The 19,736-nt window shown below is 41.4% G+C and overlaps 1 protein-coding gene across 2 annotated transcripts in view; it reads right to left on the minus strand.

The window, feature by feature from the left end:
- Positions 1-11,243, minus strand: part of mpp7b (MAGUK p55 scaffold protein 7b) — a 45,890-nt gene extending 34,647 nt beyond the window's left edge. For both annotated transcript variants that reach the window (XM_053673602.1, XM_053673603.1), the window contains exons 1-3: positions 11,167-11,243; positions 8,293-8,427; positions 902-983 (exon numbers count right to left, since the gene is read on the minus strand). In XM_053673602.1, the coding sequence (XP_053529577.1) occupies positions 902-983; positions 8,293-8,427; positions 11,167-11,196 (247 nt within the window). In that variant the 5' untranslated portion in view covers positions 11,197-11,243. The remainder of the gene's footprint in view (positions 1-901; positions 984-8,292; positions 8,428-11,166) is intronic.
- Between the last annotated feature and the right edge of the window lie 8,493 nt (positions 11,244-19,736).

Here is a 19,736-nt window from a genome sequence, read left to right on the forward strand (position 1 = left end):
GAGTGAGATACAGCTTGTTAGGCAGCATGTGAACAGTCAGATCTTGAAGTTGACGTGTTGGAAGCAGGAAGAATGGGCAAGTGTAAGGATCTGACCGATCTGAGTCTATAGAGTGATCCTGACCCTTTCTGCTCTCTGGACCCGCCTGATCCACCCTGGTGCTCTACCTCTGGATGGAGCTCTCATCAACTGGAGGCTACAGCCTGGAGATCGCTGAGGATGGTACTGCTTGGCTTGAAGCACCATGGAAATGGACCTCAATTCCACCATGGACGTTCTCGCTGCGGTCGCTGGGACTACGATCGCTGCGATGGCCTTAGGACTGCGATTCCCACGTACAATATTGCACTCAGGTCTCCTTTAGTGATCAGTGGACTACTTCAACAAAACAGACTTCATGTTAAAACCATAATGAACTTTCTTTTACTTTCACACTATCCGTCGTTCCCCAGGTGAGCACGGGTTCTCTTCTGAGTCCGGTTCCTCTCAAGGTTTCTTCCTCATATCATCTTAGGGCGTTTTTCCTCACCACCGTCACCACCGGTTCACTCAATAGGGATAAATTCACACACTTAAAATCTCCATCCTGTGTTTATATGTTTCTGTAAAGCTGCTCTGAGACAACGTCCGTCGTTAAAAGTGCTCTGCAAATCAAATTTCATCGAATTGAATTAATGATATATTTGCAAATAATTCATCTACACTATTGACAAGTCTGGTAAGACGCCGCTTTCCAGTATTTCCTAATTCGTCCTTGGACAAAAACATAACGTTAACGTTTCTGTTTTATTTGAATCGAAAACACTTTTCATTTACGCCTCGGACTCCATGATCTCATTTCCCCAATGAACACATATTCTATCCCAGTGTTTGTGCACAGATATTCTGTAACCATGCTCACCGCTTCTGTCTGCGGCTCCTCCTCTCATTATGCGAGCAACGACGATTGCACCGGTCGACTCGTCCCGTTTAATGGTGGCTCCCTGGAATACAGAATGTGCTAAGATGAGTGAAAAAAAGCTAAACGTCAGACCGTACAAAAGGCACGTCGGATAAAAGTTAACAAGAACCGTGCCTGTTTGGTCTGCTGTATAACATCATGTTAAAAAAAAAAAAAAAAACGTTACAAGGACGTTCTGGTTCTGAAGTGTTGGAATTACGCAACACTTAGACATGAAACAACGTGCTTTTCTTCCTCCTGGGTTGGTGTTACGTGCTGTAGGCTATACAATATCGTCATAGTAGCACGAAGCTCGACTTGGATATTGGAAACGACTCTCTTAATTGGATAAAGCGTACAGTAGTCGTTGCCAGTAAAGTACCGTAAAACAGTGTAGAATTTGTTATAGGAGTAAAAATGCAGAAATAATTAGTAGTAACAAAGCAATTGACGTTAAGACCAGGTTTCAAGGGAAGATATCTTGCACAAAGGTGGTTAAAGTAATATTTCTCATTATGAGATCATTATATAATAAATGAAGCCTATTTATAGACATATTTACAAATGTCCAGCTAATAGAATAAGACCATTTCAAGCTTGAAGTGTGTGAAAATATATCTAGAAATAGTTTTTTACGGTTATCTGATAAAGAGGAGTATTAGTTCAATCTGCGTATATTCAAGATATTTTTTAATTTAGAAGCTATCATATTCCGCAGCGCTCCAACATCCAGTAATGGACAGTGTATTAAAGGCAAAGTAATTCCATTTGCTGGTACGTACTTTCGATTATTACGACTCAATGAAGTGATTAATAGTCATTTATTCGTAAATAATTTCTAATTAACTGGCAACCTGTCCAGGGTGTTCCCCCAGCTTGTGCCCGATGCTCCCTGGGATTGGCTCCAGGTTCACCCGCGACCCTGAAGAAGGAGTAAGCGGTAGAAGATGGATGGATGGATGGATAATTGCTAATTAATAACTGCCGTAGCGTACAAGCTAACACGAATTAAAATTTTATATCGTCACAGAAGTTTGAAAAAATCGGGATCGAAACGAAGACATGTAGTTTTGTTGTGTTGAAATAAGTACAGAAAGTCGAACACTGTGGTGAAGCATTCAAAAAGCAAACCGGAGAGAAAGACTCACGAAGAAAATACTGGTCTTGAAGAAAACTGTTGTTCGAATCCTTCAACTCGTCGACATAGCACGTAAAATATTTGACAAGTGTCTTTTAAGCCACATTAGAACGATATGAGCGCTCCGCATGATGAATCGCACGGCCTTTTTTTCTTGATTAATAAAACACATTACAGAATGTTGTGCCTCAATTCTACATCCATTAGCATGAGCTCACTTCACTTCAGCTCACACCTACTTAACACAAAGCCGCTTTGCACGGCGTTCGTGTAAGAAAACGTACTTCGTGTACTTCCCCTGCTAGCGCTGCCAACGGGCCACCGTTTCGAACATGGCCTCCTAAACCACAACTGTTTAGGTTAAGCCCTCACACACATGTCAACAGCTAGACCAGCTCTGAAAATAAACGCTTGTCCAAATCGTGGTGAAAAAAACCCCGGCCTTTTGGAGTGGAAAGGGCCTCTAGAGATAACTCGTTCCGTTACCGCATAGCCCCATCGAGCTCCAACGGGCCGGGACCATGGTGCCATACACGATACAGCAGCATGGTTCATAGGACTACATACATGCACATACACAACGCTGTGTTGTGTCAAATACATAATAAATACACAGGACGATAAATAATAGGGACGATAAAGACTCAGGACGACAAATAATGGGGACAATAAATAGTCAGGCCAATAAATAATGAGGACGATAAATACTCAGGACGATAAATGCTCAGGACGATAAATACTCAGGACGATAAATACTCAGGACGATAAATAATGAGGACGATAAATACTCAGGACGATAAATGCTCAGGACGATAAATAATGAGGATGATAAATACTCAGGACGATAAATAATGAGGACGGTAAATACACAGGACGATAAATAATGAGGACAATAAATACTCAGGACGATAAATAATGAGGACGATAAAAACTCAGGACGATAAATAATGAGGACGATAAAAACTCAGGACGATAAATAATGAGGACGATAAATAATGAGGACGATAAATAATGAGGACGATAAATAATGAGGACGATAAATACTCAGGACGATAAATACTCAGGACGATAAAGACTCAGGACGATAAATACTCAGGACGATAAATAATGAGGACGATAAATACTCAGGACGATAAAGACTCAGGACGATAAATACTCAGGACGATAAAGACTCAGGATGATAAATACTCAGGACGATAAATAATGAGGAAGATAAATAATGAGGACGATAAATAATGAGGACGATAAATACTCAGGACGATAAATGCTCAGGACGATAAAGACTCAGGACGATAAAGACTCAGGACGATAAATACTCAGGACGATAAATAATGAGGACGATAAATAATGAGGACGATAAATACTCAGGACGATAAAGACTCAGGACGATAAATACTCAGGACGATAAATAATGAGGACGATAAATACTCAGGACGATAAAGACTCAGGACGATAAATACTCAGGACGATAAAGACTCAGGATGATAAATACTCAGGACGATAAATAATGAGGAAGATAAATAATGAGGACGATAAAGACTCAGGACGATAAATACTCAGGACGATAAATAATGAGGACGATAAATAATGAGGACGATAAATACTCAGGACAATAAATACTCAGGACGATAAATAATGAGGACGATAAATAATGAGGACAATAAATACTCAGGACGCTAAATAATGAGGACGATAAATACTCAGGACGATAAATAATGAGGACGATAAATAATGAGGACGATAAATAATGAGGACAATAAATACTCAGGACGATAAATAATGAGGACGATAAAGACTCAGGATGATAAATACTCAGGACGATAAATAATGAGGAAGATAAATAATGAGGACGATAAATACTCAGGACAATAAATACTCAGGACGATAAATAATGAGGACGATAAAGACTCAGGACGATAAATACTCAGGACGATAAATAATGAGGACGATAAATAATGAGGACAATAAATACTCAGGACGCTAAATAATGAGGACGATAAATACTCAGGACGATAAATAATGAGGACGATAAATAATGAGGACGATAAATAATGAGGACAATAAATACTCAGGACGATAAATAATGAGGACGATAAATACTCAGGACGATAAATAATGAGGACGATAAATAATGAGGACGATAAATAATGAGGACAATAAATACTCAGGACGATAAATAATGAGGACGATAAATAATGAGGACGATAAATACTCAGGACGATAAATAATGAGGACGATAAATAATGAGGACAATAAATACTCAGGACGATAAAGACTCAGGATGATAAATACTCAGGACGATAAATAATGAGGAAGATAAATAATGAGGACGATAAAGACTCAGGACGATAAATAATGAGGACGATAAATAATGAGGACGATAAATACTCAGGACGATAAAGACTCAGGACGATAAAGACTCAGGACGATAAATAATGAGGACGATAAAGACTCAGGACGATAAATACTCAGGATGATAAATAATGAGGACGATAAAGACTCAGGACGATAAATACTCAGGATGATAAATAATGAGGACGATAAATACTCAGGATGATAAATAATGAGGACGATAAATAATGAGGACGATAAAGACTCAGGACGATAAATAATGAGGACGATAAAGACTCAGGACGATAAATAATGAGGACGATTAAGACTCAGGACGATAAATAATGAGGACGATAAAGACTCAGGACGATAAATAGTCAGGACGATAAATAATGAGGACGATAAAGACTCAGGACGATAAAGACTCAGGACGATAAAGACTCAGGACGATAAATAATGAGGACGATAAAGACTCAGGACGATAAATACTCAGGACGATAAATACTCAGGACGATAAATAATGAGGACGATAAATAATGAGGACGATAAATAATGAGGACAATAAATACTCAGGACGATAAAGACTCAGGACGATAAAGACTCAGGATGATAAATACTCAGGACGATAAATAATGAGGAAGATAAATAATGAGGACGATAAAGACTCAGGACGATAAATACTCAGGACGATAAATAATGAGGAAGATAAATAATGAGGACGATAAAGACTCAGGACGATAAATAATGAGGACGATAAATAATGAGGACGATAAAGACTCAGGACGATAAATAATGAGGACGATAAATAATGAGGACGATAAATACTCAGGACGATAAAGACTCAGGACGATAAAGACTAAGGACGATAAATAATGAGGACGATAAAGACTCAGGACGATAAATACTCAGGATGATAAATAATGAGGACGATAAATACTCAGGATGATAAATAATGAGGACGATAAATAATGAGGACGATAAAGACTCAGGACGATAAATAATGAGGACGATAAAGACTCAGGACGATAAATAATGAGGACGATAAAGACTCAGGACGATAAATAATGAGGACGATAAATACTCAGGACGATAAATACTCAGGACGATAAATAATGAGGACGATAAAGACTCAGGACGATAAATAGTCAGGACGATAAATAATGAGGACGATAAAGACTCAGGACGATAAAGACTCAGGACGATAAATAATGAGGACGATAAAGACTCAGGACGATAAATACTCAGGACGATAAATACTCAGGACGATAAATAATGAGGACGATAAAGACTCAGGACGATAAATAATGAGGACGATAAAGACTCGGGACGATAAATACTCAGGATGATAATTAATGAGGACGATAAAGACTCAGGACGATAAATAGTCAGGACGATAAATAATGAGGACGATAAAGACTCAGGACGATACAGGCTTATGTTCCATTATGAGGAGCACAGCACCTCCTCCCTCCTCTTTTAGAAGCCGCAGCGATCCAGAGGACCCAGTGTTTACCTCCAGCTTTCAGTAGTGTGTAGAAAATAGACAGCTCAAGTACCAGTTCAAGCTTCACTGAAATGACACGCTGAAATTTTGAACAAAAGCAGGGCCCTTTTTTTTTTTTCTCAGCCCAGCTCAATTACTCATCATCAGTATGAGGAGCGGGCGTAGGCCTCCGCCGGTCTGATGGACTCCATATGTACTTTCAGTTCCGATCCGCTCTACAGTCCTATTACGGCTCTTTTAAAACACCTAATCATTCCTGGCGGTTCGTGGAGACCCGAGGGGCACAGGAAAGCCGCCGGTGAGAACCAAAGCCATATTTCTTCGTATCAGATTACCAAATTGCTAGTGAATAGATGACAGAGGACTACGTCTACGTTATATTTTATGTCTTTAACAGCTTCACACAGCGGAAGGACAGTCGAGACGTCACACAATCGGGACCAGATCAACTTTGCAAATCTACAGTAAACATGTCAAATAAATCCGCTGTACATCCTCGTACACGTAGTACATATCTCAGCGCGCGAGATAACATCCTCTGGAGTGTTTTCTCTATCAGATCAGTCGGACTTGACACTGAACTGACCTCAAAATCAAAAAGAAGGCCTTCTGATGAAATTCCGCCATTGCTAAGACGTCTGGCGCGTTTTTATTTCACTTCTTCGCTGATGAGTGAATCGAAGCCTTTGGAGGATTCCTCGATTCCAATCGTGATTGTGGCCGAAACAAGGGGCGGGGAAGAAAAAAAAACGCCGTGATAAACTTTCCATTCTGCCTCTGGAATTCATAAAGCTCCATTCATAAACGACAAGCTCCCAGATGCTATTCGCCAGATGTCAGGAAGAAAATGAAGTCAGGATATTTTAAAAGACGAGCGGTTTTATTAGCCCCGCTTCACGATCGGTGTGATCGCGGGTCGGTAGGAAAACCGGGTCGTGATGAATCTCCATGTGCTCGATGTGGTCGAGCCAGAGTTCCCCCGTTTGTGTGTTATGTACTATGTCCAGGAAATACAAATCCGAGCACAGGTGGTGGTTTTCGGTTTAAGAAAACACAAGCGTGAGTACGGATGGTTCTTTCGGGAGATGGAAAATGTAATTGTTGAGGTTCTGCGGCAGAGCGTCCCTGTTATTATAGCCTCAATGTGTGTGGCTTCGCAATATCGCGATTAGAAACATCCCTCGTAACGTCTCCCGAGTAGCACGTACTTCTCGTTTTTTGACCACGTTTTAGCCCTGCTTGGATTGAAATAATTCCGACGCGACAGTTTAAACAGAGTGAAAGTCAGAGTTTGAACGGAAAGCTGACGGTGTGTAGACGAGCGTTAAAAAATAATCCCTTTCTGAATGATTGGACTGCATACAAATGTATAGAAATATACAGTGTGTATATATATATATATATATACAGACATGGCAAATACGTTTCAAACGTTGACTTTATTCGGAAATCCCTCTCAACGTGTGGTCTAATATTTAAATGCGCAATTTTTAATCGTTCAAAACGACGAGTTCTTCGAATCGCTCCATTACGATCGCTTTTCCCGATGTTCCTAACGGTGCGAAGAACCTCCGGGCGTTTCTCCAGCCGTGGAATTCACATGCTTGGCTCGTTTTGTCTAACGAACGTGCAAATTTACGCGTAAAAACGGATTTTAAAGGAAATATCTCGATGGATATTTCGATACATGTCGAGATTTTTTTGACTTTTTTTAAAAAAAAACGTTTTTACGTACTTGAGTTTGGATCTCAGAAAGACGAGAAAGAGGGGGGAAAAAAACAACACAAAACGTGATGAATATAATTGCACATCGACTACAATGACAGAAATGAAAGTCAGTCAGACTGATTGAGAAGAAATTTTTAAAGATCTAGTATAAAACCAACTTTATCGCTGTAATGTTGTAATGATATAGGCTGGGAAATTTTTGTTGTTGTTATTGTTGTTTGTTTTATTTTGCCTTTCAATGTTTGCACAAATTTAATACCTGCCCTTGTGTCGTATTCACGTACACAAATCTTTTATGCTGCAGGAAATCACACTAGGGTGCTAAATCGATATTTTCTAATAGACTGTATCCTGTATTTTACACGTTTGGGACGGATTATTATTTTTTCCGTGTGATCATTTGCTTATTTGTTTCATAAAACGCTTTTCTGCGTAGATCGTGTTTGTAATCGAGCTCGTACATTTTTAATTTTTTTATTTTTTTTAAATGTGCAAATACACATTCAAACTTCTGGTAAATGTTGGCGTAGGTGCTTAATTGGACCTGGAGGAAAAAAACAAACAGGATCTCAATTCTTATGTACTGAAGTTAGTTGAGAAACTACTGAGTATTCTGAAAATATTTCAAGTTCCCCAGAAAGAAAGACTAACCAGGGGTTCTTTGCTTTTCATGAGCTGAATAATCCTGACTGAGTCTTCTTCATCTTCATGATCCTCAGCTGCCAGCGATGGAAGTTTGGGCTCGTACTCTTTCTGGGCTACGGTATCGTGCACTGACAGAAGGTCCTGAAAAAAAAGCAAATTCTTGTTTTCGCTGAAGGTGCCAAAACTTTTTTTTTTTTTTTTTTTTTTTTTATAAAATAAAGGACACCATTCCATGCTGTGAAAGTACATGAGATACTGAAAAACACTTTCTCTCTCAACAACAGACTTTTATTCACTGGAACTTTGAACATACATCACTTTTGTAGAGATGAGAATTGGCGCATAAAAAAAAAACCCCCGACAACCCAGAGAACAACAAACGATCCAAGTAGCTCCGTATCGTTAAACCACTGAATGAATGAAGCTGTCACTGGTTAAGCTCCTGTACAGGAACCTCTGCCAAATGTCTTCTAAGGTAGAAAAGTATTCCTGTGTCCTTTGAGTCGTTGGGGAAGAGAAAACCTGAGTCCCGGGGTTCTGTGATGTTTCGATTGGCGACGATGCGGAACTCTATGGCTAGCTTAGCCCTAATAATCATGCTTCCTGAACACTGAGCGTATTTGTGTTGTCTCCAGGAAAAGCACATTCGCGAAAGATTGATTTTCTCCCCAAAGCACCTTTTTCAAGCTAGCTACAAGAATCCTACCAAATAAGGAATGGATTAATACACTCCTTTTTGCTTCTTTTTTTTCTTCTTTTCTGTGGAACTACACCTAGATGAAGCGTATTCAGAGGATTAGGTGCGACTGATGCTAACGCTGTGAGGAAATCTGAAACGGCCGCATTAACGTTGCGCTACGAGGTATTATTTTTCATTCGTTTGATGAAGTGCTCGAAGCGAAAGCTGCATCGTCAGAGCGCAATGCTAATTTTGCTTGGCAAAACGGCGAGTGTTTTTTCCTATCCGTTGATTTCACTTCCCATACTTTGTCTAGCTGAACTCTGACCCTGTGAACTAATGGACCTTGGACGTGTGAAACGAAGAAGCAACGAAACCCTTCACGGGTGTGCTGTTCTAGGAAAATGATCAACAGCATGAAAAAATCAAATAAACCCAGTAGAATGGTTTCCACTACAAACACCATTCCAAACCATTAAAACCATTACCGTTACAATGATCGGTTCGTAACGGTATCCGCTAGACATAACATTCCACCGACAGAAGGCAACAGATTACCATTAGAACCCCACAGGGACCGTTACAGTTTCCATTAAAAACCAGGAAATTTCCCATTATACCCATTAAAACCATTACAAATTCTATGACGGCTTCTATCGTCGTTGTATTTTTATTGTTTAAAAAAACAAACAAACCTAGCTGGCTAATGTCAGTTGTTCATTCAGATCCTCGAAAGGCCTCATATGCAGAAAGCACCAGCGTAAATAGCAAGACAAAAACGTCTGCTTAAGAGTGTACGAGGGATCGGCATTGCTTAAAAACAACAGGGATTAAGATCGGAAATGGAAAACAGCAGGTTGGAAAATTTGCATTTCACAATCGCGGTTTTTTATTTTATTTTATATATATATATATATATATATTTTTTTTTACATTTCCAACCCGTCAGTGAACTTCGTTTGGCCCGGCCATCAACGCTGACTAGCTCGATGACAGATAAACTCGTTGTTACACCAAAAACTGATTCAGAACATAATAAGCCTGGGCTTTTGTGATGGAAAAGCATTAAGTGGACCAGAAATGAATGTCAGCGTGTAATTATAACGATGTGACAGCTACACTTATATAGGACACAATACTGAAGGAAATGGACTTATTTATTTATTTTCCTACATGGGGTTGAGTTTCATGCTTGCATTTGGTAAATTAACATTAATCAGTGTCTGGTCAGCTTGAGATTTTTCCTGCAACTAGTGTCATCTTGCTTTTTTAAAAAAAAAATTAAATAAATAAATAATCATTTTTTTCCCCCTACTGACTTTTGGTCGAGTTTATTTGGAAGCCGCTACTCGGACTTGATCGACAGTTGGACGTGCGTTTGGAAATGGAAAGGGAATGCGAAAGACTAATTGGGAATTATGTTTGGGAACGAAGCGAGAATGGAAAAGGCAAATAGGGAAACACGATATCCATCCGTTTAATTTCCAATTTAGATGTATATTTTCCGTTTTCTCCATATCCCTTTTCCCCTCCTTTTTTCATTTCCAGCTGTGATTCGGCTTCTTTCTCAATCAGCCGATCGTCTAGCGAAGAACGCTCTTCTAGTATGGTATGACATTTAGATACCGTCATATACGGTACTGAAAACGTTTGCATCACTCGTACAATTATTCATTTACGTTTACGTCGATTCATCTAGCGGACGCTTTTATCCACTTACGCATGAGGAAATACGAGCAGAGCGATATATATCAAGCGGAGAACAATACAAGTAGTGCTACCGGATAAGATTTATAATTGGGTTCTAGAGAAGCAAAGTGTGCAGAGACGAGGTGTAAGAGCCAGAGTAGGTTTTTTTTTTTTTTTTTTTTTTTTTAAGGATGTAGGGTTGGAATTTTAGGTGTTAGTTAGGTACTCATGGAAGAGGTGGGTCTTTAGCTGTTTTGAGAAGGTAGTGAGAGGTTCCGTGGTCCGGATTGAGGTTGGAAGTTCATTCCACCAGTGAGGAACAGCTAGTGTGAAGGTTCTGGAAAGGGACCACGAGCCACGCTGAGTAGGCACGACTACGATTAATGACCGACGCTTAGCCGTGCCTGCTCAGCGTGGCTCAAGGTCCCTTTCTAGTGGTATTACTTAATTCTGTTTCAGCTCTAATCCGTGCACAAATATGACACATGACTAAACACACTACATTACCGTACCCGAACGTGGGGTTTCGATAGCACGTGCATCAACTCCGCAATCTCCGGTCTGGCCTCTAAAGTATGAAGTTCCTCCATTACCTGCAAAAAAAAAAGTTTAGCAACCTAAAACGCACAATATGAGAAGTTCATACAGCCTCGAAAGAAATAATTGCCGTTTAAATGGTCGCTTTTTGCACGTCTGGCCTAGTTTACACTTATCTTTGCTTTCTTTGTCCCGTATATATAACGAATGAGACGTGGTTCATATTTGCGTTGGCTCTTATAACTCGGTGAACTCAGAGTTACTGTAAAAAGCCTACCAGAGCCAATAAAATGTGATTCTGCATTTCAAACGTCTAAATAAGAGCCTCCAAATGGCTGGTGTTCAGGCCGTGAGAGAAAACATATTAAAAAAGTGTCTAAATCATCACCCTGTTCATCACTAACGAACTAAACGATGGCGGATGGAAACTGACCCGATAGATTGAGCAACGCACCAGGGAGCAGGACGATCATTTGATTATTATGAAGACGAAATTATTAACGACGCTTGAGTGTGTAGGACTTTTTGGGGAAAAATTGCATTCTTACTTTAAAAAAAACCCAAAAAAACAACATCAACAAAAAAAACCCCCTCTAAAGCAGGAGGTTCTCGAGCTGCTGTGAGTCGCCCAAGGGAATACGTAGTCATCGGTGACTCGCAGGAACGAATTGGTGAGAGATTCGTTGTACACCTGCGCAGATATGCTCCACGTCATCGCTCATGAAAGCAGTACAGCCAAAGATCTTCCACAAGTTACTCGCGATATCATGGGGGGGTGTGTGTGTGTGTGTGAAACTCCAAATTCTTACATCCTGTAGCTTCGACGGTGGAAGAAAATGTTCTCGGATGGAAAAAATAACCCTGAATCTCTCTCAGTCAAAAAACAGAGGAGTAGAAATTTCGTGCTGAATTCCAGCCAGCCAATGGGGACAAGCGGCGTGAAGGGGTTAAACCGGTCCGAGTGTAAATACAGCGCCTGTTGCTCTTTGCATTCCAGGTCAAAAGGCTACGAGCCATTGAGAAAAAAGCCATTTCTTCCAGAGCTCCACCAACCAGGCTGGCCAAGCTCAGTGCGGTCATGAACGTCACCAGACCTGACATTTACATGAAACTCGACACAGGGCTGCGACATGTGGAAAAATGGTTTTAGCAGCTTAAAGCACCAAAATGTCCTCCTTGATTTCACTCAGTGGCCAGATGGAAAGCGATCCTCGTTGCGTGCGTTAAACAAACAGCCGGCGACGGCGATCACGGCCGAGAGATAATCTTCTGTTTCGACCATCACCGCAGATCCGAACTGATACCGCCAACCGTCCGCCAAGAGCAAAAACGGCTTTTGGATGATTCAGCAAGAAACTATTAACGCGTACAGAGTCGAGATTGATATCTAAAGCACAGCGGGACACCGCTGAGATAGACATGCTAAGTTCATCAGAAGCTGTACTACTCTGTCTATTCCTTCCTGACAGACACAGGAGCTGGATCATGTCCAATCTAAAGACCCTCCCCACCGAGAACCGTGTCGAATTCATTTAGATCAAAAACAATGGTAAGAACTTTCAAGAATAATAATGAATTGAATGAAATGCTGGAATGAATACGTCGCATAATGACGATTTAGAAATATGGTGTTGCCTCACAGCTCCAGGGTTCCTGGTTAGATCATGAGCTGGAGTTCCTGTTCCTGTTCTCCTTGTGTGTGTGTTTGGTTTGGTTTGGTTTTCTCCAGGTTCTCTGCTTCCATCGCGCCTCCCCAAACACATGCTGGTAGGTGGATTGGTTATGCTGACTTGCCCCATGTGTAAATGTCTATGTGTATGTTGCTATTGGATGGATGGTTCCTATTCTCTATTACAGTCCCATTCCCGCCTTATGGGTCGATTGGCATTTCCAAATTGTCCGTAGTGTCGGATCGTACCCTGCGATGGTTTGGCTCCCCGTCCGGGATGTTCCCTGCCTTGTTCCCCGATTTCCCTGGGATAGGCTCCAGGCTCCCATGTGATCCTGTGTAGGATAAGCGCTATTGAAAAAGGAACGAACAGTTCAAATAGATGAACGAATGAATTATTGGTGTGTGAACCTGATATTCAGGTTTAGTTCACATCAAAAAAGGAGTAAGAAACGTTCATGCTGAAAATTGATCGATTGAATTCATTCGTTCGTCCGTTCCGCCCACCTGTGCGGTATATTTTTACTCCAGCACACCACTAGGGGCAGTGGAGGCTTGACGGTTAAAGCTCTGGGTTACTGATCAGAAGGTCGGGGGTTCAAGCCCCAGCACTGCCAGGCTGCCACTGTTGGGCCCTTGAGCAAGGCCCTTAACCCTCTCTCCTCCAGAGGGCGCTGTATCATCTCTGACCCCAACTTCCTAATATGGTAGGATATACGAAGAAAAGAATTTCACTCGGCTGTAATGTATACGTGACCAATAAAGACTCATTATCATTGGATCTATAATTGGTAATGTTTGAATTAAAGTTCCTTTAACTAACATTATTTACGGCATTAATTAATGTAAACAAACCATATTATAGTTAATATCGGTCACTTCATTTTATTCCCTCGTGTTGCATTAATGTTGAAGTTCGTGTTTAAGTTCTTCCTGTAGCTCCACCTCTCTTCCTCCATCTGTGAAAAACACGACAGCCATCTGGAAAGATGTCTCACCTCGCGTGCCAGTTGTTCAGCGTGGTCCTGGATTGGTGCTGGTTTCTGGACGCCAAACCTCTGTAACCTCTCGTGGAGCTGTGTGCAGAGAAAAGCCGTGTGAAGGAGGTCTTAACGCGGTCGGATTTCCTGACACGGCCAAACAAAACCTTTTAGAAACGCGAGTCCCGTTGAACCAGCTCAATTATTTGGATTATTATTATTTGATTATATATTTTTTCAATTATATCATCATCAACTCAGTTCTTAGGTGTCTGCCGAAACCAAGTTAATGTCCAGCATTCCCTTCGTGGAACACTACAGCGTCCTGTTTCGAGCTGATCGTGTTTACGTGAGGAATAAAAGGGGGTGTTATGGGAAGATGATAACGACGGGGTGGTGCGATGTGGTCCGAGGTAACGTTTGCCTGGTTTTGGGATTGTTGCTGATCTGCATATCACACCTGTATTCTGACACATTTCCCACCTTTTTCTTTTGTATAACAGCAGATCCTGAAGTGTTTTATTCCCCTTATATAAATCCACAGAAATTGGCCAACTGTTACAATTGGTTACTTATTTTTATCCATTTAGAGTTACAGAGAATGTTGGGGAATCTTATCACTTACGTTAGAGCAACTATAAACATTCCTTTACCCGTCAGTGAGTAAAACTTTCTTTCTTTCTTTCTTTCTGTTGCATTTATTTATTTATTTACTTACTTACTTGCATACTTACTTACTTACTTATTGCATTTCCTTTGCCTTTCTGTTGTCTTTCTTTCTGTTCTATCTATCTATCTATCTATCTATCTATCTATCTATCTATCTATCTATCTATCTATTGCATTTCCTTTGCCTTTCTGGTGTCTTTCTATCTATCTATCTATCTATCTATCTATCTATCTATCTATCTATCTAACTATCTATCTATCTATCTATCTATCTATCTATCTATCTGTTTATTGCATTTCCTTTGCCTTTCTGGTGTCTTTCTTTCCTTCCTTCCTTCTTTCTGTCTTTCTACCTATCTACCTATCTATCTATCTATCTATCTATCTATCTATCTACTTATCTATCTATTTATTAATGTATTGCCTTTCTGTTGTCTTTCATTCTTTCTTTCTTTCTGTTCTATCTATTTATTTTTTATTGTCTTTCCTTTGTCTTTCTTTCTTTCTGCTGCATCTATTTATTTATTTATCTATCTATCTGTTGTATTTCCTCTGCCTTACTGTTGTCTGTCCTTGTTTGTTTGTTTCTTTCTTTCTTTCTTCCTCCCTTCCTTCATTTCTTACTGTTTATTTGTTTATCTGTTTTTGCTTGTATGTTTGTCTTTCAGTTGCCTTCTTCTTTCTTTCTTTCTTTCTTTCTTTCTTTCTGTTGCATGTATTTATTTAATTATTTATTTATTGTCTGTCTGTCTCTCTCTCTCTCTCTCTCTCTCTCTCTCTCGCTTTCTCTCTCTCTCTCTCTCTCTCTCTCTCTTTCTCTCTTTCTCTCTTTCACCTCATTGCTCTCAGGGCCAACATGACCTGAATATCATCTCTGTAATATAAATATTACCATTAATAATGGTTTTCCGTGTTCGTTCGAAAAAAACCCCAAAAAACTAACGCACCAACCCCGTCAGGTTCCAAGCTGGAAAAATCATTCCGCTGTTGATTTATGTTCAGTAGAAATTGAAACACGCGGCATTCTGACCCAAACAGGAAGTGACGGTTAACCGAACAGGTTTCGCGTTGGGTTGTTAAGAAAGTGCGATATGAATAAAATATATATGATTATAATTATTATTATTATTATTATTATTATTACGCTGCAGCATGGATCGTTAATTCGTTCAGCAGAGACTGAGCGAAATCAGCCACAGAACAACGAGACTGCAAGTTTAGGGAAAGAATTATGACCTGTCTGTCTGTTTGACTGTCTGTCTGTCTGTCTGTCTGTCTGTCTGCAGCACGATGTCTGACTCCAGGACAGCTACATCAAGTGTCAGGAAATCTCAGGAAATCACTAAACTGCAGCTGGACCCCTCAGCTCGAAAAGCATCAGTCTCGAAGACAGACAAGCGAAAGACAAAAACTGCCGTGAAATTACCCAAGAAAGATGTGATCATATTTACAGTCCTCATGTAGCGACGGGCTCGTATATAAAAGACAGTGTGTATAAAAAGAGCATGTTTTATAACGGCCGGGTTTAGGAAAACAATGTCAGAGCTTTTTCTTTTCCGTAGACGCTACTGCAGGCCAAGTCACAGCCACACGTAGGCCGCGGGCAGCGCTACGTTCTCTCCAGAGGCCGGATGTCTGAACCCGGTCTACATAACTGCACATAAAACTCCCTCCGCGTGCCGATCGTGTCACTTACTCAGCCTTCCGCCAAATCTCACACCTCATATACACGCAGGCTAAAATATATCACTGATTCCTGAAAGGATTTTTTCCCCTTGAACATCCAGCTACAAGAGTCTGCTCTGGGCGATGAGGGGCGATGAGGGGTGATGGAGCAAACGGCTAACGGCCCGAAGCTCCAGCAGGTGAGTTCTGTTCCTGGCTCACATCTAAACCCCTGGCGTAAGAGAAGATGAGAGGGAGAGGAGAGGAGAAGAGAAGAGAGGAGAGGAGAGGAGAAGTGGAGGAGAAGTGGAAAGGAGTTGAGAGGAGAGGAGAGGAAAGGAGAGGAGATGTGTGAGATGAGAAGAGAGGAGAAGTGGAGAGGAGAGGAGAAGTGGAGGAGAAGTGGAAAGGAGATGAGAGGAGAAGAGAGGAGAGGAGATGTGTGAGATGAGAAGAGAGGAGATGAGAAGAGAGGAGATGAGAAGAGAGGAGAAGTGGAAAGGAGAGGAGAAGTGGAGGAGAAGTGGAAAGGAGATGAGAGGAGAAGAGAGGAGAGGAGATGTGTGAGATGAGAAGAGAGGAGATGAGAAGAGAGGAGAAGTGGAAAGGAGAGGAGAGGAGAAGTGGAGGAGAAGTGGAAAGGAGTTGAGAGGAGAAGAGAGGAGAGGAGAAGTGGAGGAGAAGTGGAAAGGAGAAGTGGAGGAGAAGTGGAAAGGAGAAGTGGAGGAGAAGTGGAAAGGAGATGAGAGGAGAAGAGAGGAGAGGAGAGGAGATGTGTGAGATGAGAAGAGAGGAGATGAGATGAGAGGAGAAGTGATGAGAAGAGGAGAGAAGAAGTGAAGATGAGAGGAAAAGTGGAGAGGAGAAGAGAGGAGATGAGATCAGAAGAGAGGAGAGGAGAAGTGGAGGAGAAGTGGAAAGGAGATGAGAGGAGAGGAGAGGAAAGGAGAGGAGATGTGTGAGATGAGAAGAGAGGAGATGAGATGAGAGGAGACGTGGAGAGGAGAGGAGAGGAGAAGTGGTGATGAGAAGAGGAGAGAAGAAGTGAAGATGAGAGGAAAAGTGGAGAGGAGAAGAGAAGAGAGGAGAGGAGAAGAGGCGAGGAGATGAGATGAGAGTAAAAGAGAGGAGATGAGATCAGAAGAGAGGAGAGGAGAAGAAAATGGAATAGAAGAGGAGACAAGAGGAGAGGAGAAGAAAGGAGAATAGAAGAGGAGACAAGAGTAGAGGAGAGGACAGGAGATTAGAGGAAATGAGAACAGAAGAGGAAAGGAGAAGAGAGGAGAGGAGATGAGAGGAAAGGAGAACAGAAGAGGAGAGGAGCAGAGATGACAGGAGAACAGAAGAAGAGAGGAGCGGAGAAGTGGAAAGGAGAAGAGAGGAGATGAGAGGAAAGGAGAACAGGAGAGGAGATGAGAGGAGAACAGAAGAAGAGAGGAGAGGAGATGAGAGGAAAGGAGAACAGGAGAGGAGATGACAGGAGAACAGAAGAAGAGAGGAGAGGAGAAGTGGAAAGGAGAAGAGAGGAGATGAGAGGAAAGGAGAACAGAAGAGGAGAACAGAAGAAGAGAGGAGAGGAGAGGAGATGAGAAGAAAGGAGAACAGAAGAGGAGAGGAGATGAGAGGAAAGGAGAACAGAAGAGGAGAGGAGATGAGAGGAAAGGAGAACAGAAGAAGAGAGGAGATGAGAGGAAAGGAGAACAGAAGAGGAGAGGAGAGGAGAGGAGATTGGTGTCCATCATGGATCCATCCCGGTTCAGGGATTTTGTCCATCTGAGGAAATATGTCACATCATAGGAAGTCACTCCTTCACTCCTGCGTGCTGTACACAGAAGATCTTAACTCCCGTCCCCAGGAGTAATTCTTTCATTCTTTCTTTCTTTCTTTAATAGCTGTTTATATACAAGTCTTGTAATTTGACTAAACAGTGATGATTGACTCACAAAAAAGGAATAAAATATACAAACGATGACCATCACGTCGACGAAACATAAAAACCGTTACTTTTTACAGCTACGCCATAAATCATGGCACCTGTTCCCTGCTTTCCTTTTTACTTTTCTGCAGACATTTCCTATAGAACCCTGACTTACTCCCTTTACAAACACATAGCGGTGGACTCGGAAAGAAAAAGAAAGGGAAAAAAAAACAACAAAAAAACAAGAACATGCAGCGTTATATAGCATGTTTGTGTTCTCAGCTCGTATGTATGTCTGGAACTCGGCCTGCGCCCTGAGGCTCACTATATCAACTTTATATGTTTCAGCCTCGGGCAGAAGTGTTTAGGTCGTAAATAATTTCCCAGCTCGCCTCCCGAGAGCCTCTCACCAATGCAGTGAACACTTGTTCTCCAAGGGTCCTTGAGCAGGTGGTGTGTGTGTGTGTGTGTGTGTGTGTGTGTGTGTGTGTGTGTGACAGCTTGCAGGCTTGTGCATGTACAGAATGTCGGAAAGTGGCTGAACTCATTAAGCCACGCCCACATTTCACTCACAGAAGTGACACGTGCCAAAACCAGAGACTTTCTGTCCTTAAAAAGCTTTACCTCTGACTGTGACAAAACCACTGACACTGGAGACTCCTTCCGTACAACCACTGGAAGCTGCGTTACTATCAGATCAATCAGTACTTTCTGACCAATCAGAATCGAGAATCCAACAGCGCTTTTTGTACGTTTTTTTTTTACATTGGGAGTTGGGTAAGCGATCGACTTTGTTGAACTCGCCACGAAACCTTTATAAAAACGCCTAAGTATATTTTCAGTCATAAATCTATATTTAAGACCCCACATGACCTTTCACCTTGATGAGTACGTGCAGAGAGTTGACCATTAGCATGTCCTGAAGAAAACTGCTCTCTTCTGTAGCATCCATGTAAGGCTCGAGTCCATACAGCAGAGTGACTAGCATGCTGCATGCACCTAGAAACATAAGTTGTAGCAAAAACGAATCAATACACACACACACACACACACACACACACACACACACAAACACTTCGACTAACTGTCTTTGGACCCTGACCCTGTAATGTCTTTAATACTGTCATGGGATACTTGCAATTATTCTGCAAAGAGACCGTTGTTTCTGCATATACAAGCATAGGCTATAAATAAACAGGAAGTGAAGTGCTAGCTTGACGCAGTACGAGATAAGTCTGGGATTGTAGAGGAGTTATTTTGTGTAAGAAATGGAAAGGAAGCTGCGGTTCCACTAACAGTTCATAGTTCTGACTTTTCCGAGAAATTTAAAGCGTCGATATACAAACACGGCCCGTAAAATGCTAGCAGCTTCTAGAGCTCAAGAGATTCAGATAGAGGAGTGTACCGTCTGGATTACTCGGTTATTCTTTGATGCACGAGTCGCCATTTCGTAAATCCTGTCATCCGAACGTAAATTCCACACCCCTTCGCTAACCTAGCGCTCGTAAGCGATGAGACTGAAGAGTGCGGCATACGGACGGAAATAGACCCGAGCAAAACAGGAGACACGATTGAACATCAGAGTTCAATAGTAACACTTTTCTGGCCACGAGCTTCAGAATCGTGGTTCGGATGGCTCTTCAC

The sequence above is a fragment of the Ictalurus punctatus genome, chromosome 20 (assembly GCF_001660625.3).
Source record: "Ictalurus punctatus breed USDA103 chromosome 20, Coco_2.0, whole genome shotgun sequence".
In the NCBI taxonomy this organism is placed as follows: domain Eukaryota; kingdom Metazoa; phylum Chordata; class Actinopteri; order Siluriformes; family Ictaluridae; genus Ictalurus; species Ictalurus punctatus.